Source organism: Myotis davidii, unplaced genomic scaffold (genome assembly GCF_000327345.1).
Source record: "Myotis davidii unplaced genomic scaffold, ASM32734v1 scaffold404, whole genome shotgun sequence".
In the NCBI taxonomy this organism is placed as follows: domain Eukaryota; kingdom Metazoa; phylum Chordata; class Mammalia; order Chiroptera; family Vespertilionidae; genus Myotis; species Myotis davidii.
In genome coordinates, this window is record NW_006295824.1 from 3616428 (window position 1) to 3630414 (window position 13987).

The 13987-nt window shown below is 41.3% G+C and overlaps 1 protein-coding gene and 1 long non-coding RNA gene across 5 annotated transcripts in view; one reads left to right on the forward strand and one right to left on the reverse strand.

The window, feature by feature from the left end:
* AADAT (aminoadipate aminotransferase) overlaps nt 1-13987 on the forward strand; it is a 22099-nt gene continuing 8112 nt past the window's right edge. For 2 of the 4 annotated variants that reach the window (XR_436019.2, XM_006770739.2), the window contains exons 1-8: nt 4-635; nt 1235-1403; nt 2979-3111; nt 5641-5715; nt 8528-8737; nt 10922-10987; nt 12642-12724; nt 13197-13293. Coding sequence is in view for 3 of the 4 variants with exons in the window: in XM_006770739.2 (XP_006770802.1) it covers nt 569-635; nt 1235-1403; nt 2979-3111; nt 5641-5715; nt 8528-8737; nt 10922-10987; nt 12642-12724; nt 13197-13293 (900 nt within the window). In the remaining variant the exon portion in view is untranslated. Of the gene's footprint in view, nt 636-1234; nt 1404-2978; nt 3112-5640; nt 5716-8527; nt 8738-10921; nt 10988-12641; nt 12725-13196; nt 13294-13987 lie in introns of all 4 variants that reach the window. The other 2 variants (XM_015568460.1, XM_015568461.1) reach the window with 2 other exon arrangements.
* Nucleotides 11547-13987, reverse strand: part of LOC107184234 — a 20261-nt gene continuing 17820 nt past the window's right edge. The window contains exon 3 of the long non-coding RNA XR_001515061.1: nt 11547-12363. This is a non-coding gene — a long non-coding RNA (uncharacterized LOC107184234). The remainder of the gene's footprint in view (nt 12364-13987) is intronic.

The window sequence follows — 13987 nt, forward strand, 5'->3', positions numbered from 1 at the left end:
CCCCGCTCCGGGGACCCCTCCCGCAGGACGCCAGCCGGTTGCGTTTGCCTGCTGGGACGCTTCCTAGCAGCGATTCCCAGCCGCAAGGTCAGGAGTCGTACTCGCTTTGAATCGATTCAGGCACCGGCCCAGGTCTGCGGGTGCCTCGCAGCGGGCCCTCGCCCCCAAGGCCCGTGCCCCGGGGGCCGTGACCCAGGCGGGGCGGTGCACGCGGCCCGCCCGCTATAGGCTGCGGCGCGGGGCGGGAGGGGGCGCGGCCTCGGCCAATGCTGCGGCCGCAGCACGTGGGGTGCGGGATCGCGAGAGCCAGTGGACCGATCCTCCGCAGGTGGACTTTGCTAATCTTGCCTCGCGCCCCAGGCCCGAGCAGAACCCGGGCTCGCGGTGCCGCCTGGATCCAGCCCGGAGTTTCGGAGGCGCTCTGCCGGCACTGCGCTCGAGGACCCGGGCTAAGCCTGGGGGCCGGCCACAGTGTCTTTTCAAGATTGAAGGGGCAGCCCTGGACGCGGCTGTTCGGTTGTAGTCTGCAGCCACTGAGGAAGGCGCCTGGTGCTTGGGGATCGGAGACATGAATTACGCACGGTTCATCACCGCGAGGAGCGCAGCCCGACGGCCTTCTCCCATCCGCGTCTTTAGTGAGTGCTGGGGCAGCGTCCCTCCCCCCGGGGTGCGGGTGGTGCCAACAGTCACCACTTGGTTGCATTCATTCAACCGGGAAAGCTCACTGTGAGCCAGGCTCTGAGTGCAGACATGACTGGAGTTAGAACTGAAGGCGGGGAGGGAGCAGCAGCAGCGAGAACTGGCTGTTGTGGGACTTGGCCTTGTGAAAGAAAGGATGTGCTGTCTAAAAAGGCTCTTTCCGGGACCTAAAGAGGGATTAGACACAGTGTGCAGCCGCGTGCAGAGTGGGGAAGACCTGGTAAATTGGAGAGAAAAGGGGAAGCCACGAAGCTAGACAGACAGGTGGGGGCTAAATGGAGCAGGGTTTTCTGGTATTGTGGCTCTTCGCTTAACTAGATGATCCTGATCACTCTGCCTTCTTAGTTGGACACCTCCACTCCTCAGCTCCGCCACCGGTGAAGTAGGTCCCGACAACGTTATTTTATGACTATGTTAGATTAGCATCCTATCACTAGAAATTGTTTAACTTGGCAGTGTTATTGAGTGTAATGCAACATACAGAACTAGGAATGTTTTCCGTGAAAGTTTTTCTTCTCTCCCATGTTCATTGTAGCTGAGCTACAGAACAGGGCACCGAAATCTGTCATCTCCTTGGCTACTGGATCACCAAATCCAAACACGTTCCCTTTTAAGACTGCTGCTATCACCATAGACAATGGGAAGACCATCCAGTTTGATGAACAGATCATGAAGAGAGCCCTTCAGTATTCTGAAAGTGCTGGGTAACTATAGATAATACAATTCTGCTGGCTCATTTTCATGAGCAATATTCTAAAGGCCACTGATAAAGTGACTTGTGTCTTTTTTCATAACTGGAGTATTCAAGAGTTAGGAAGGTTTGGAGAAGAGTTTTCAAAGAAGAATGAAAAGCAACAGGATATTGAATGCTCCTTGGTGACTTCTCACCAGAGAGAGAGAGAGAGAGAGAATGTGTGTGTGTGAAGAAGCAAGTTAGAAGAAGGGAGGAAAAGGATGATCCAGGAAGCAGCAATTTTAAATGCTGGGCAATTTTCTAAGAAGTTTGTTCCCTTCCCAGCTATGCAAATACATTGCCCTCAGTTCAAATGTCTTTCATTCTTAAAGGCAAGCTACAACACATTCTTTAAGATTTTCCTTAGCTGATCCTATAATGATAATTTATAGAGATCCTGTGATGGAAAACTATATTGAGTTGTAATAAAGGTTTTATACAGAGTATCCCCCCAAAATGTATACATACTTTAACAATCTGATAGCTCAATTTTGAAAATGAAATGTATTTTAATGAACACTGCCTTTATAATTATTCAAAGTGTGTGTATGCATTTTTGGGGACGCCATATACATATGAATTACTAGGGGTCCCTCTGCCTGGCATGCACCCTCTTGCAACCTGGGACCCCTCGGGGGATGTCGGATAGCAGGTTTCGGCCCGATCCCCTCAGGCCTGATCCAGACAAAAGGGAGCCGATCCAGTGTGTTAAGCATCTGTCCCCTGGTGGTCAGTGCGCATCATAGCGACCAGTCGTTTGGTCATTTGGTCGCTTAGGCTTTTATATAGATAGACTAGAGGCCCTGAGTGCACAAATTTCGTGCACTCAGGGAGGGGGCGGTCCCTTAGCCTGGCCTGCGCACTCTCACAGTCTGGGAGCCCTCAGGGGATGTCCGACTGACAGCTTAGGCTCCTGGCAGTCGGATTTCCTTAGCACTGCCACAGAGGCGGGAGAGGCTTCTGCCACTGCTGCTGCGTTCGCCAGCGGTGTGCCCACTCAGGGCTTCTGGCTGAGCGATGCTCCCCCTGTGGGAGTGCACTGACTACCAGGGGACAGCTCCTGTGTTGAGTGTCTGCCCCCTGGTGGTCAGTGCACGTCATAGCAACTGGTCATTCCTCTGTTTGGTTGATTTGCATACTGGCCATTTATTATATAGGATAGATATGTATTATATACATAGGCCTTCCCTTCCATGATACAAAGAACTTCGGGGGCCTGAATTTCTAGGTAGCTTATGGAAATTTTCCTGAGTAGAACAAAGAATCAATTATTAAGTGTTTGTTCTATTGTAAAATAAAAACTATAGGTTTTTAGACTAAGAAAGATGTAGATTCAAATATCAGCTGACTGACTTTATGTGAATTTTTTAATCTCTACATCTGTTGCCTTATCTTTGAAATAGGGAATATTAATATTGGCAAAAAGTGTTTGAGGATTTTGAAATTGAATGTATAAAGTACCTAGTATATGGCTACCATTTAATTCCTCTCTACTAATATTATGACATTTACTTCTATAAATTTAAAAATATATTTTATGCTTTAGAATCCCAGAGCTGTTGTCCTGGCTAAAACAGTTACAAGTAAAATTGCATAATCCTCCCACCCTCCATTATCCATCCAGTCAAGGACAAATGGATATATGTGTCACAACTGGCAGCCAAGAAGGTCTTTGTAAGGTAAGTCTGAAAGGTACCACACATTAAAAATCAAGTATTTCCATAAATGCAGTCATCTCTCACTGACAAGCAAGAGGATCATGTTTTGTGAATTTCTGGTAGTCTTCTTGTCTTTACTTAGAATTATAAACAAGGAACTTAAAGACATCCACCAACCTGATTTTTCTTACACCTAGAACATGTGGTCACTGACTGAGAGCTATGAGTCATTCAAACAGGTTCCCACCTAAAGAAGTACTCAACTCCTACCAAAACCATTAGTGATCATTGCTTAATTTTACCTGGCTCAAAGATTTGGGTTACATTTTGTTCTATGTTATTTTAGTTATGAGATTTCAATATAATTTTTAAATTCTTTAGAGGGCATATCCTGATACTCCTCAGGTGAAATGTGATGCCTTTGCATGTCTGCTTACATAAATTATCTGTGCTCACCACTGCTTGTATCTTGTCTTCCTCCTGGCTGTGCTTCTCTAGCTCTATAGGGTGTCCCCCCAAATATGTGTACAACACACCTTGAATAATTATAAAGGCAGTGTTTATCAGACAGCCAGCATGGCTCAGTGGTTCAGCATTGACCTATGAACCAGAAGGTCACAGTTCAATTCCCAGTCAAGGCACATGCGTGGGGTTGCAGGCTCAATCTCCAGTGTGGGGCATGCAGGAGGCAACCAATCAATAATTCTTTCTCATCCTTGATGTTTCTATCTCTTTCTCCCTTTCCCTTCCTCTCTGAAATCAATAAAAAAGTTATATTTCTTTAAAAAAAAAAAAAAGAGATGTAAGTTGTTAACATGATAGAAAGGAGAGGCTTGAACCGGGGATTGTGAACAATACAAGGCAAGAAAGGATTATTCCATGATTTATGTAAGATTTAGTCATAATAGACCCCTTTGGTTAAGCTGGAAAGATCTATCGTCTGGCTCTATTGATGTCAGTATGCATCATACTGACGGCAAAACCTCCTAAGATTTCTCAACCTTTGTCTTACTGGACCTCTAAATATCCTTGAACACTGTTGACCTCCCATCGTTTTGAACTGCTCTCCTCCTCTAGTGCTCTCAGCACCACATGGAACAGCTCTCTGCCGGCCCACTGCCTGCCTCCGTGGCAGTGGTCTCTACACAGCCATTATTTATTGGAGCTCCTCAAGGCTCAGCCCTGGAACCTCTGCTCCCCTTCATCTGTTCACCATCTCTTGGTGCTTCCATTCACACCCATGTGATCAATCAGGTGCTAGTAACTTCCACGCTCCTTTCAAGTCCATTTGTGTATCTGTCCATCTGACATCATCACGAGATGTTTTGAAGACACCTCAAACCAAAACACACTCCTCAGACATGGACAACTTTTGGGGTCTGCTTTTCAGTGAATGGCACCACCCCCACCAACTATCTAGTTCCATTGCCAAAAATCTAGGAGTCATTCTTGACACCTCCTCTTCCTTGTGTCCCTGTAGTCCATAATTATGTTCGGTTGGTTTTGACTTCCAAAATACCTCTCAGTTCTCCTCTCCAAATCCACTGCCGTTACCCTAGTTCAGACTACTCTTCTCTGTCCCAAATAATCACAAAACCTTCCCAAACTCTCTATCTGTATTCCATTCCTCTTTAATCCTTTTATATTACAGCCAGAATGATCTTCTCAAAAAGCAGATCTGACCATGTGATTCCCCCTTTCCACACTCTACTTAAAATTCTTACTGGCCTCACTTGGCCTAGCGCCTGCATGGTGTGGGTTCTGCCCACTTTTGTCTCATCTCATTCCGTTCTCTTTACATTCTGCTTCATGCCACAGAATTCTTTCAGTTTCTCAAAATGTACTTATTGTTACCCCTACCCCAACTCATCACTTCCTCAGGGAAACCGTTTCTGAACACCCTGGGTTTCCTCAATGCCCAAGAGCTCCTACAATGAGCTTTTATAACATTGCACACCTGTACTTAATAGCATTCATCACTTTTAAATATACATTTATTTGAGTCATTATTTAACTAGTGTCTAGCTTTCCCGGACTAGTACCTCTATGACAGTAAAAACTATGTCATTATGTTCATCATTCTATCATCATACCTTATACAAGACTGGCTTATGGTAAATATTAATACATTTTCAAAGAAGGAATAAAAGGATAAAATGAATTTTGGGAGCCAAACCAGTTGTTATTTTTCATCTAAACCTAGAACAGAGGTTGGCTACTATGGCTTGAGAGGCAAATCCAGCCTTCATCTGATTTTGTAAATAGGGTTTTATTGCAACGTAGCCACACTCACTGGTTTACATATTGTCTGTGGCTCTTCCTCACTACGGAGACAGAGATAAGTGGTTACCATAGTGTCTCTCACTACAGAGACAGAGATAAGTGGTTACTATGGTCCACAAAATATGTACTCTCTGACACTTTACAGAATATTTGCCAACTCCTACTCTATAATCCTAATGAGTTAAATCTAAAATGGGGGGGGGGGGGGGGGAGGGCTCTAAGAATGGAAACAATACTATGCAAGCCAACCTATTCTTCTTTTGTTAGGTGTTTGAAATGATCGTTAATCGTGGAGATAATATCCTCCTAAATGAACCTGTTTATTCAGGAACACTTCAAGCTGTGAGTATACATTTCTACAAAAGGCAGCTCTCTTTCTTATACTAAATAGGAAAAACACCATTGCATCATTAGAATGACCTGGCCACTGAAAAATAAAATAATGTCTTTCAACTGTAAACAGGAGAATCGTAAATGACATATGCAAGCTATATTAACTATTTAAATATACCCTCCACTGTATATATTGCCTCTTACCACATTTAAAGGAATACATGCTTAAATTAGGCTGTACAAAATCATGTCCAGTTTTCTTAATATTTCACTTTGAAATGTGATTTAATTTACAAATACTTATTTTTTCATTACCATCTTGAATTGCCATATGCCAAAGTATAATCATGTTATATGTCAGTTTATTATAACTGTAAACTAATATAGTATAATTAAGACTTTCCACTCCAGTGATAAATTAATGGGATTGCAATAACCAGAAAGAGGAGCTGACCATCTGGCTCTGCTGTGCACTGGTCAGAACACACTGCTGAGAATTAGGTTCGTTTGGGGCACAATTCCTTAGTATAGATATGTTCACAAACTAGAGCAGTCAGAGAAGAGTAGTCAGAGTGAAGAGGGAACTGGAAACTATACCGTATGATGAGTGGTTTTAGGAACTGTGGTTGTTTTCCCCCAAAACAGAAGACTCAACAAACATGAGAATTATCCTCAAATACATAGAAGTTAGCCATGTGACAGAAGAATTAGATTTGCTTGTGCATGTCCTTAAGTTGGGAAAGGCTGGAAACTACAGGGAAACAACTTCAACTCAGGATAGCAACTTTCTAACCATCAGCCTTCCCTGACTCCCTGGGCCTTCCCTGACAGCCCTACCTGACTGCCCAGCACTGCGGGTGCTCAGTTACCCTTGACTGCCACTGAACACAAATGTTGCAAAAGTAATTCTAGCCTAAAATAGGGGAGTTGAAGGAGATGACTTTTATGCTCTATTGATTCATATTTCATTGGTTCTCTCTTTTACTCAAATTTAATATTATCTTTACAAAAATAAATATATAAAGCAGTTAGCTAGTCTTAATGAAAGGCATATTTTCTCAACATTCCTAAGTAGAAATCAAATTGATATTATAGCCCTAGCTGGTTTGGCTTGGTGGGTAGAACGTCAGCCTGTGGACTGAAGGGTCACGGGTTGGATTCCGGTTAAGAGCACATATCTCAGTTGTAGGCTTGATCCCCAGCCAGGGTGCATGTGGAAGGCAAACTCTGTCATATAAGCGTTACTCTCTGTCTCTTCCCTGCCTTTTCCATCCCTCTAAAAAATCAATGGAAAAATATCTTCAGGTGAGGATTAACAAATAATAATAATAACTGATTTTATAAAAATTTCTTTTTCCAGTGAACAATCTGAAAAGAAAATTTAAATACATTTTACATTTATAATAACATCCAAAAGAATAAAATGCATAACCTATTTATGGGTTGGAAGACTTAATATTGTTAAGATGCCAAAACTGCCAAAGTGATCTACAGATTCAACACAATCCCTATCAAAATGCTAATAGCCTTTTTGTAGATATAGGAAAGCCAATCCTCAAATTCACATGGGATTGGAAGAGGCCATAAGAATCCTGAAAAAGGAAAACATAGTTGGGGGCTTCACCCTTCCCCATTTCAAAACCGACTGCAAAGCTTCAATAATCAAAACAGTATGGTACTGGTGTAAGGATAGACAAATATTTCAATGGAGTAGAATTGAGAACCCATAAGTAAACCCATACATCTGTGGCCAATTGATTTTGACAAAGGTACCAAGTCCATTAAATAAGAAAAGAAGTCTCCAACAAATTGTAATGGGACAACTGGATTTCCACATGCACAAGAAAGAAATTGGACCCTTACCTCACACCACATAAAATTTTAACTCAAAATGGATCAAAGACCTAAATGTAAGAGCTAAAACTATGAACTCTTAGAAGAAAACATAAGGGCAAATCTTGACCTTGAATCTGGCACTAAATTCTTAGATATGACAATAAAAACACAAGCAACAATAAAAATAAATAGATAATTGGGCTTCATAAAAAAATTAAGACTTTGAAGCATCAAAGGACATTATGAATAAAGCAAAAAGACAGCCTAAAGAATGGGAGAAAATATTTGCAAATCATATATCTGATAAGGGCTTATTATGCAGAATATATACTAGTAAAGACCTCCTATAACTCAACAACAAAAGACAAATGAATTTAAAAATAGACAAAAGACTTGAATAGACATTTTTCCCAAAGAATATATACCAATGGTCAGGAAGCACATGAAAAAATATTCAATATCATTAGTCATTAGAGAAATGAAAATCAAAACCACAAAACGATACTATTGCACACCACGATGGCTTTTATTTTTGAGTGGAACATAGTAAGTATTGGTAAATATGTGGAGAAATTGAAATCCTTGTACATCGTTAGTGAAAATGTAAAATGGTGCAGCCACTGTGTAAAACAATTTTTCAGAGAACCACAAGCTGGATTTTGAAGCTTCTGCTTGGAAGGAACACACATCACTTCTACCCACAATTTATTGGCCAGAGCAAGACACACGGCCAAGCCTGAGCAAGGAAGTAGGATCCTTCCTCTGGAAATTGACAGGGGATATTGTTGAACAATAACGGAATCTGGCCCTGGGCAACAATAGAATTAGAATGTACAACCTAAACCCTCGGGCGGTAGAGCTGACTGCAGGTTATATGTTCAAGGGCATAAAGGGTAACATTCTTAGTTATTATAAGAAGAATCAATGACACATTTTGTAATCAGGTCTGAATCTTGGGCTTTCTTTTTTTCTATGTGCTCAACAGCTGCAACCACTGGGCTGCAACATGATTAACATTGCCAGTGATGAATATGGGATTATTCCAGACTCCCTCAAAGAAATACTTTCCAAATGGAAACCAGAAGATTCAAAGAACCCCGAGAAAAACACCCCCAAATTTCTTTATACTGTCCCAAATGGCGACAACCCTACTGGAAAGTCATTAACAAGTAACCGCAAAAAGGAAATCTATGAGGTATTTTCAAAGAATGTGTTATGTGGCTATGTTCCTGTTTCTTTTTGACCTTTTAGAAGAGCGCTGTGCAAGTTTCCTTTCTTATTAGCCTCTTGCTTTCAAGGGAGATAATTTTTAATAAGAGGGAGTCATCTATGCCAAGAATCCTAATAAATTTAAACACAAGAATTTACTACAGCCTTTGTTAATGCTAAGATTTTTCTTTCCCTTTGATATTTTCGTAAAAAGAAATAGCATTCTTGGTCTGATGTTAAATTCTATGAGGTCATTTGGTATTTGACTCCAATATTTGATTTTCATTATTTTATATATTTGTATTTCCAACTTGTCTCTTTTCTTTCTTGCTCATTGTCACTTCAGTTTACAAAGAAATTCTTTGAAAAATAAGAGGCATGTGCCTTTTGTAAAGTCTATTTTAGGGACCTGACAACAATGCCTAAGTTCTTCACCATAAACATTTTTTTTTTGAAGTATCAAGCAAATATGCAGCTATGCAGGAATCTTTGAAAAATAAGAGAAACATGCTTTTCTGTAAAGTCTTTTTTATGCCTATTGCCTAGACCAGTGGTTCTCAACCTTCCTAGTTCCTCATGTTGTGGTGACCCCCAACCATAAAATTATTTTCGTTGCTACTTCATAACTGTAATTTGGCTACTGTTAATAATCGTAATGTAAATATCTGATATGCAGAATGTATTCTCATTGTTACAAATTGAACATAATTAAAGCATAGTGATTAATCACGAAAACAGTATGTAATTATATATGTGTTTTCTGATGGTTTTAGGTGACCCCTGTGAAAGGGTCGTTCGACCCCTCAAAGGGGTCGTGACCCACAGGTTGAGAACCGCTGGCCTAGACAATGGCTAGGTGGACATTAAACGGAGTGATGTTTGAGAGAGAGAGCATAGACACTGACTATGATCCCGACCCTTGCACATGAATAGTTTTTCAAAATAAGTACCAAGCCTATGTTAAAGTAATATAGAAATTAATCATATAATGGAATCATAAGAGATACTTCAAAAAATTCCTTTTACTGAGTGTGTGTGTATACTGCCATATTCTTATTTTTCACACTCCTGGCTCCATCGCTCATCCAGTTCTGTGCCTGTAAATTGCATTCTATGATGGAGATGCCTGAACTCCAGACTTCTCTATCCAACTTCTGTATCCAGCATCCCATGTAAATGTCTAATGGGCATTTCAAACCTAACATAGTCACACAGAGCTCTTGATTTTGGCCAGCCACACCCCAAACTTCTCATTCACAACCCCTCCCATTCTTCATCTCCATACACTGTGCCAGCATGATTCATTACCTTTTATTCCTCTCTATCCCTGTCTCCTCCCCAACCCACTACATCTAATCCATTCTGTGGACTCTCCTGACAACATATTTATCCAAATCCATTCGTTTCCCTCCACTACCACTGCTCTCACTATCTTCTCACACACCAACTTCTTCCCTTGCTGGTCTACTGGGACGTTTCTCACCGGACCCCACTGCCCTCCACTCTTGACCTCTAACCACGCAGCAGCAACTCATGTCCTTCCCCTGCTGAAATGTAAATGTAAAGCCAGTCTATGGTCCTCCTGTTTACAGGCCTCCAGTGGCTTCCCCTTGCACTGAAAATAAAATCTAAAAGCTAGGTGACCTGGTCAGCTATTCTCAGTCTCTTACCATCATTGTTGCAGCCCACTGGCCTTCTCTCTAATATGCCAAATTGTTGTCTCACCCAAGGGTCCCTGCTCTTGCTCATCCCTTAGTCTAAAAGCTTCTTCCGTGATATTTGCACAACTGGCTCCCTCCTGTCATACTGAGATCTTGTGTTATCTTGTCAGGAAGGGTTTCCCCATGATTCAACCTGAAATAGCTACTCTGTTTTTTTTTCTCTCTCTCTCTCAAACATCACCCCGTTTAATGTCCGCCTAGCCTTTAAGTCCTCCACCCAATATTTCTTCTGTTTATGATCCATTGGCTTATGTATATTCTGTCTTTCCCACTAGAATGTAAGTTCCAGGAGAACAAGAGCTTTTGGAGCCTTACCTGTTTATCTTCGTTATAGGCAATAGGCATTCAGTAGCTTCTTGAATGAATGAATACAAAGAATTATGATTCCAAATACTTTTAATTTTAGATAGCTCTTAAGAAATAATTGTATTACTTTAACCTTTCCTTAGCTTGCAAGAAAATATGATTTTCTCATAATAGAAGATGATCCTTACTATTTTCTCCAGTTCAACAAGGTAAGTAACGATGTGAAGTTGTTTCATAATTAAAAGATAAATTATTGTAAGTTATTGCCCTGCCTTTGAGTTTAACCTGGCTGCTAATCCACTTTTACATTGGAATTTTAAAAATGATTCTTAATTTACTACCACTTCAACATTTTTAGTCTTTTAGTTTTATTATGGAATTAGTACTTTTCATTTCTTATATTACACCTCTTTCCAGAAATTACTTAGCTTAAAAATAGTATGTAGTTCTCTCTACTATACATTTGGAGAGAGAAAGTCAGGGCTAATGGTCTTCAACTCCAGATCCTAGTGCAGTCTCAGTCTCTCTCTCTCTCTCTCTCTCTCTCTCTCTCTCTCTCTCTCTCTCTCTCTTTCTCTCATCTTTTGTTAATTCTCATCTGAGGGTATTTTCTTCATTGATTTCTAGAGGGAGTGGTGGCAGGGAGGAAGGGGAAGAGAGAGAGGAATATCAATGTAAAAGATGCAATGATTGGTTGCTTTCCACACTTGCCCCCACCGAGGCCAAGGATAGAGCCTGCAACCCAAGTATGTGCCCTTGACTGGGAATCAAACCCATGACCCTTCAGTTAGGACCAATGCTTTAACCACTGAACACCACCAGCCAGGCCTCAACTCCAGTCTCTTGATAGTAGTTGACTGGCATGATGTCTGAGAAGGATTTGGAAGCTGTGTTCAAGCTGAAAGAGAAGGGCTGTGCTCAATGAGTGATGTCCATTATGGACATAGACAAGGCGTTACTGGCCGCAGAACACTTTTGCCAGTCCTGTCATCAAAGTCCTGGATAGTATCTGCAGAAGAATGGGTTTTTAAGTTTCCTTCCCACTCTATATGTATGCCATTTTCTATGCTCATTTTTTCCTCATGGACAGTAGTAGTGACACATGATCCCAATGCCTGATTTTTCAAAATCAAACACTATCTCTAGTTGCTCTCAGGGCTGCAGAGAACATATACCTGGACTTGGTTCCTTCTTTAAATCTACAGAAAAGAAAAACTCTTTATTTTCCTACATGTATTGCCTGAATGAACATCATGTCTGCCAAGCTGCATCCCACTCTCAACTGGATCATGCCCCCTTTTCTTATGTGTACCTACTTCTTAGGTAAAAACTGAAGTCAGTATTTCACGTTGACTGCATTTCTCACCCTTGGTCTCATCTTTGTATCTTTCTAGTTCTAAGAGGCAGCATTCTTTCTGTAAACAATCCTGAATGCTGCTGGTCCCCTCTGCTTATATCTTATCCAAACTAGTTTTTCTTTTTTTGTTGAGATGCATTTTATTTCAACCATCAGGCCAGCCAGGCATCACGGGGACCTTACAGGATTTCAGAACCTTGGTTCTCAGCAAGGCCCATATTTTTTTTTCTTTCTCTAACCCCTGGGGCAGATTCATAATGGATCTTGAGCAAATGAGTAAACCCTTGTGTGCATTTTTGGCAGCAAAGTCATGAAGACAGGCAGATACTAATAAAAGAACACGCATCTGTTTTTATTCCATTTGAAAGGGTTTGGATAAAGGTAATGGGAATGATGGTTGTGCTACTGTTATTTGAATCCATATCCTTTCCAGTCTCTACATGAAGGAGTTACATGGTCACTAACAGAGTTCTCAGACCAACAGTGTTTATCTTTTCCATGTCAAGCCCTGGGTACCAACGTTTCTTTCCATGGACGTTGACGGGCGTGTCATCAGAGCGGACTCTTTCTCCAAAGTTCTGTCCTCTGGGTAAGGCGCTGTGTCTCTAACTTCAGGCTGGATCTAACCAAGATAGAAACTGTGACTCAGTAGCCTTCTGTCCAAGCAATTCTCATTGAAGATGCCTGTATTCTACTTGCCTTAAAACACCAGTTAAATTATTAATATGAATATAGGCCTTTTCTCTCTCTCTCTGTCCATCTCCATCGTCAAAGGAACCTGGGCATTCATCGAAAGTTGTGGAGGAACTGGTCAGGTTTGGAGTTTCATATATGAAGGAGCACATTTAGAAATGCTTAGTCAGACTTGCATTATGTTTTAAATGTACACTTGAATTTTAAGTAAGTAGTGGTTAATTTTATCAGGATGCTTTCATTGTCTAGGTTCATTTGCCCCCAGGCCACAGCTCTCTTCCTAATGAAATGAGGAAAATGACATGGATTCATTGTTAATACAGTAGTATTGTACCTTTTCTCACTCTCTTTTTTTTATGTGTGTGCAGGTTGAGAATAGGGTTTATAACAGGACCAAAACCCTTGATAGAGAGAGTTGTTTTACACACACAAGTCTCAACATTGCACCCCAGTACTTTTACACAGGTAAGGACAATTTAGAAGTAGAAAAAAAATTTTCATTAGATAAGAATAGAAAATAGATCTTGACAAGTAAGATTGAGTTAAGGTGCCAGGGAGGGAAATCATGGATATTGAATCTCTAGTTCCAGTATGTAGTGAGTCAGCATACCTGGCACTGCAGGCGTTTACTCTTATAGACAAACTAGAGGCCTGATGCACAAAATTTGTGCAAGAGTAGGCCTTCCTTCCCCTGGCTGCTGGCACTGGCTTCCCTCTGGCACACCCGGGCTTCCCTCCAGCTGCCAGCAGGCACCCGGGACCCAGGCTTCCCTCGCAGCCCCGGCTTTGTCCAGAAGGACACCCAGAAGGATGTCCGGTCTAATGATCATATTATGCTTTTATTATTATAGATGAGAATCAAATTAATCTGGTGTTATTTTGTGGCATAGACTAAACTCCATGAGAGTTGGCTATCTTATTCCTCTGCTGTCCCTCGCATCCAGCCCAGGAACTCCATAAAAACTGTTGAACTTCACATAACGGAACTGGGCTTGATGCAGTAATATAATTTGGGCTTCTTTGTCTTAAAGTTTGTAATGAGAACAAGAATTGCAAACCTGAATAGTGATTCATTGACTTCACTGCACATGTGCTAACCTGTCCTAAAGACACTGGTTGGTATGTACTTTAATTTTTAAAAAGTTAATTTTAGAGAATG